Source organism: Hippocampus comes, unplaced genomic scaffold (assembly GCF_001891065.2).
Source record: "Hippocampus comes isolate QL1 unplaced genomic scaffold, H_comes_QL1_v1.1 scaffold214, whole genome shotgun sequence".
Lineage (NCBI taxonomy): Eukaryota > Metazoa > Chordata > Actinopteri > Syngnathiformes > Syngnathidae > Hippocampus > Hippocampus comes.
This window is the reverse complement of record NW_017804875.1, coordinates 693,063-698,062: the sequence shown is the minus strand read 5'-3', so window position 1 is coordinate 698,062 and position 5,000 is coordinate 693,063. Positions and strand designations below refer to the sequence as shown.

The 5,000-nt window shown below is 46.8% G+C and overlaps 1 protein-coding gene across 3 annotated transcripts in view; it reads left to right on the top strand.

Annotated features, from left to right (window-relative positions):
- Nucleotides 1-256: 256 nt before the first annotated feature.
- The window catches only part of mphosph8 (M-phase phosphoprotein 8), a 29,270-nt gene continuing 24,526 nt past the window's right edge, over nucleotides 257-5,000 (top strand). Inside the window, exons 1-3 of one of the 3 annotated variants that reach the window (XR_002169512.1) lie at nucleotides 257-517; nucleotides 1,748-1,906; nucleotides 2,062-2,901. Coding sequence is in view for 2 of the 3 variants with exons in the window: in XM_019880432.1 (XP_019735991.1) it covers nucleotides 416-517; nucleotides 1,748-1,906; nucleotides 2,062-2,901 (1,101 nt within the window). In the remaining variant the exon portion in view is untranslated. The remainder of the gene's footprint in view (nucleotides 518-1,747; nucleotides 1,907-2,061; nucleotides 2,902-5,000) is intronic. The other 2 variants (XM_019880432.1, XM_019880442.1) reach the window with 2 other exon arrangements.

Below are 5,000 nucleotides of genomic sequence, written 5' to 3'. Positions count from 1 at the left end.
AGCGCTCATGGCAACGACGAAACTGCTTTGTCTATAAAATACTAACTACATATATAGTTAGGGAATTGGTCTGTCTTGATAGACGTTTGATTAAAAAAACAAACATGTTAGTCCCTTTAAGATTTGTATTTAAATACCTCTGCCGTCACACCCTATTTGCGTTTGAAAATTCGACATTTATGACTGAAAATCATTTCCACGCGGTAGTTTACGACCGTCGTACTGTGCGATTCGGACAGTCCGTGAAGGCATCACAATGAGGGGCGTGCTTGGTCTCCTCTGTGTGAGCTTCGTTAGCCACTAGCCAGCCAGTTCCCGCGGTAAGGTCCATCCATCGTTTTCCTCCTCATCGCCTCGCCTCACTGAGGTCGGCCTAGGCGGACTCCGCCGAAATCAAACTCGAGCGAGCGCGCTGATGGACAGCGAACTCCAAAAAATGGAGCCGGTGGACAGCGAACAGGACGAGGAGGAGAACGTGTACGAAGTAGAGCGAATCATTGATATGCGTGTGGAGGAGGTAAGCCAAACAGGCTAACCAGAGCTTACGAAGCTAACAGGCTAACTATAGTTTACCACGCCAATAGGCTAACTACTCTTTCAGAAGCTAACAGGCTAAGCTTACGAAGCTATTAGGCTAACTATAGCTTTGATCCTACCTGGTCCTACTTTACAGGCTTGTCTCCCCTGCTTATGATATTCGCGGAGGCAGCTTTGTGGACAAATTCTCACCACGCTAGCAACAAGACAGAGTCTATTTTGTTAGGTTTAATATTGCATCAATGCGCGTCCTAAATCGTCAAAAGTGGTGGCTAGTTAAAGCACATTAGTAACTAGCGTTGTTTTAATCCCAGCATACCAACAAGGAGTCAGAAGTATCAGACAGAATCTGATTTATTGATATGCAAGAAACACACAAGGAATTTACTTCCCAGTTACAACCCGTTGAGAGGAACATAAACAAGAGAGCAATATCCAACGCGGGCGAGCCAGAACGAGAAGCCTGGCGATATCTTAGATGGGAAGAGGAGGGAAAATAGCCGATAGACTCCAACCGTTCTCCTTAAATGGAAGGATGGTTTGAGCCACATGGGGGGAAAAAAAACCTCAGCACGTGTAGCGTGCATTTAAAAACACAGTACAACAATACAGTACATGTAATGAACATTTTGGAGGGGGGCGGGGGCATTACAATCTGTGCAAAGAGCTGCACGTAGTAGGTGGGCTCAAATCTCTCCAGCTGTGCAACGGGCGAGGGGACTGAGTGAATAGGAATCGAGCGAAGACGTTGACCATTGCGGCTGCAAGGCCAAAGCCTTATCAGTCACAGGCTCAAGGCAGTTATAGAGAGGAGTAGATGGAATACTCGTATCCGTGTGGTTTTTTTTTCCTCATCCAGGGGAAAGTCCAGATAACAATCAATCAGTCAATCCGTTTTCAAGGATGGTACAACTTCTCCCAGTCTTTTCCGTTGTGCGAAGCGGCACCAACACCGCATCCACTTTGCGGGTTACTTTGGTCAATGCATGAGTGTTGATCACCCACATCTTGAACTTCTCTTAATTCTACATAAAATTAATCTCATCTTACGAAGTAGAATTTGGTAAGAAAGAAATCTGTTTTTCCTATGAAAAATACCCTAGATATAAAGCACCGTAATGAACATGTTCATTTTTCTCCTTTTTTTGCCTTTTGGTGCACCATTTGGTGTTGTGCAGCGTGTAAGCGGTGCGTTGAATATGTTTTCCAGGGTGAGGTGCTGTACCGGGTGCGCTGGAAAGGTTACTGCTCTGATGACGACACCTGGGAGCCGGAGGGCCACCTGGAGGACTGTCGAGAGGTCCTGCTGGCATACAAGAAGGCCACCATAGAAATCAAGAAGGAACCCGAGGACAGGAAGCCAATACTAGTGAGTTTCCACCTCTCTCTCACACTCTCTCACACACACACACACACACACACACACACACACACACACACACACACACACACACACACACACAGAGATTTCCTTCTAGTCTAATAAGTATTACATGTTAGCAATACTCCCTTCTCTCCCCCAAGCCTCTGCCAATCAAGAGCGACGTGTTCGATGCCGACTCTGAGAGTGACAGCGACAAGGACCAGCCCGCTAACGATACGGCCGTCATCAAGAAGAAAAAGAAGAAGAAGAAGTTTCGAGAGCTGGAGGACGAGGAGGAAGAAACTCCTCGCAAGGAGAAGAAGAAGAAGAAAAAGAAGGACAAGTGGCGAGATGAGGTCAAGCCTTTGCCCGCTCCAGAGACGGACGAGGACGATGAGGAGAAGACGGCTGAGACGAAGAAACATGTGATTAAGTCGGAGAATGAAGATGAGGCGCCACCTAAGAAGCCCAAGAAGGAGATGACCAAAGATGGCAAGCTCAGGAAGGACAGAGGCGGCGAAGAACCCAAGAAGAAGAAAACCAGGAGGGAGTACAGCATAGCTTCATCGGACGAGGACCTCAGCGAAGGCCTGTCGGACTCGTCGGCAAAGAAGGAGAAGCCTCAACTGGACGAGCACCGTTCCAAGCCCAAACAGAAGCTCGACGGCAAGCTTAAAGGCACGAAAGACCCGATGCAGGACAAGAAGAGCAAGCTGAAGGAGAGCAGCCTGCTCAAGCTCAAGTCGCTGACTGCCTCCAAGATCCGCGAGGACGCAGGGCCGCCCTCGTCAGACTCCAGCGATAGCTCGAGTTTGCACCGCAAGGGCAAGAGCAAAAGCCAGGAGGCCAAGGCCGCCGCCAAGCCCCGAGAGGACGAGGCAGCAAGAGAGGACGGCAAAGGCTCCACCAACCTCTTTGAGACCTTCCTGCAAAGTTGTGCGGCCAAGGACCGAGCCCCCCGCAGGCTGCCAGCGGACAAGAGTGCCAGCAAGCCCTCCAAGGTATTTCCACGTTTATTTCTTTTTATATGATGGAGTTGAAAGGGTCGGCGCCTGTAGGTCAAGGTGTTCTGCGACACTGAACTTGGGATGTGTCAAGTTTGGGAATGAACATAAAGTTCCGTCCCTGGTCATTATTCATTTGAAAATGTCTGTCCTGATTATGAAGACAAAGTTCTCCTGTGAATTAATTCTATTCATGGTCATTAATTCCAAGTTTCACCCCTTATATTTAAGTCACAGTTTTATTCCTGGTCATTAATAAAAAGTCCCACTTGTAGTAATTAAGTTTAAGTTCCCCCCCTGGTCATTTCTAAAAAAGTTCAACTGATGGCTTTTTATACAAACTAGCGTCCCGCTAATTGATTTGAAATGTCGTTCCTGACAATTGTGACATTACCATTGGTAATCAATAAAATGGTCCACTACGAGGAAGTAATGCTAAATTCCATTTCTAGTCATTAATTTGAAGTTTCATCGTTGTAATTAATACAAAATTCCGTTCATGATCACTGGTTCAAAATGTCATTGCTGTTAATCAATACAAAGTTCCACTGAAGGTTATTAATTCATATTTACACTCCCCGTAATTACGAAAAAGTTGTCATGATCAATTGATGGTAATTAATACTAAGTTCCACTCAAACTAAAGTTCTATTCCTTGTCATTACGACAAAGTTGCATTGCTTCTAATTAATTTAATGTTCCATTTTTTGCCATTAGTACAAAGATAAATCCATGGCTTGTAATAAAATGTTCTATTAATGGATATTAATGCAAAGTTCCACTGCAGGTTTACTGCTGGAAATGGTTACAAAATGCACTTCTGGTAACTACTTTTAAGTCGAGTCCAAAGGTTTCTTGACATGATGTTCAATGCGCCCCTGCACATCCAAACACGGCATTCTGAAGAATATTGCATGAGTGGAATATGAATTCAGCAGCAAAATCCACCGTTTTTCTGCTTCTCAAGGGGCGGCCATTTTCAAGGTTCAAGGTTCAAGGTTCAACTTTATTGTCAAATATGCATACATTGACATGTAGCATGGATGAAATTTATTTCTCTCAATCCTCAGCAAACAGTGAAAGACAATGTAGTCTAAAACAGTATAAACATATAGACGATATATACAATAAAAGAGACGATATATACAATAAAAGCAGCATAAAACAATGGCACTTGAGGCTATTGAGGATAAAAGTGACGTAGTGCATTGTGCAATGTGCAATATGCAGATGACGGATAATGAGGGGAGGGTCATAGTCTGTGACAGGAGGCAGGGGTCGGGCAGAGGCAGAGGGTGGGGAGTTTGGGCAGAGCACGGAGGGAGTTGAGTCTCCTGACCGCCTGGTGGAAGAAACTGTCTTTGAGCCTGCTGGTTCTGGCACGGAGACTTTGCAATCTCCTTCCCGACGGCAGCAGGCTGAAGAGGCTGTGGGATGGGTGTGTGGGGTCGCCTGCGATCCGGATGGCATGGCGGGTCAGCCGGGAGTAGTAAATGTCCACGAGTGGGGGCAGAGAGACACCAATGATCTTCTCAGCTGTTCTCACGGTGCGCTGCAAGGTCTTTTGGCAGGACACAGTGCAAGCACCATACCACACAGTGATACAGCTGGACAGGATGCTCTCAATGGTGCCTGTATAAAATGTCTGCATGATGGGGGGCGGGGCTCTTGCTCTCCTCAGTTTGCGGAGGAAGTACAGGCGCTGGTTGGCTTTTTTGGCCAGTGATGCGGTATTGTGGCTCCAGGACAGGTCTTCAGAGATGTGCACTCCCAGGAACTTGGTGTTGCTCACTCTCTCCACTGTGGCACCGTTAATGGCCAGTGGAGCATGCTGGGAGTGCGTCTTTCTGAAGTCCACAACAATCTCCTTTGTCTTCTCCACATTCAGGTGGAGATTGTTGTCCTTACACCACAAGGCTAGCCTGCTCACCTCACTCCTGTAGCTTGTCTCATCGTCGTTGTTGATGAGACCCACTACAGTCGTGTCATCCGCAAACTTAACAAAGAGGTTGGAACTGGAAGAAGGAGTGCAGTCGTGGGTCAGCAGTGTGAAGAGGAGGGGGCTCAGCACACATCCTTGTGGGGCTCCTGTGTTC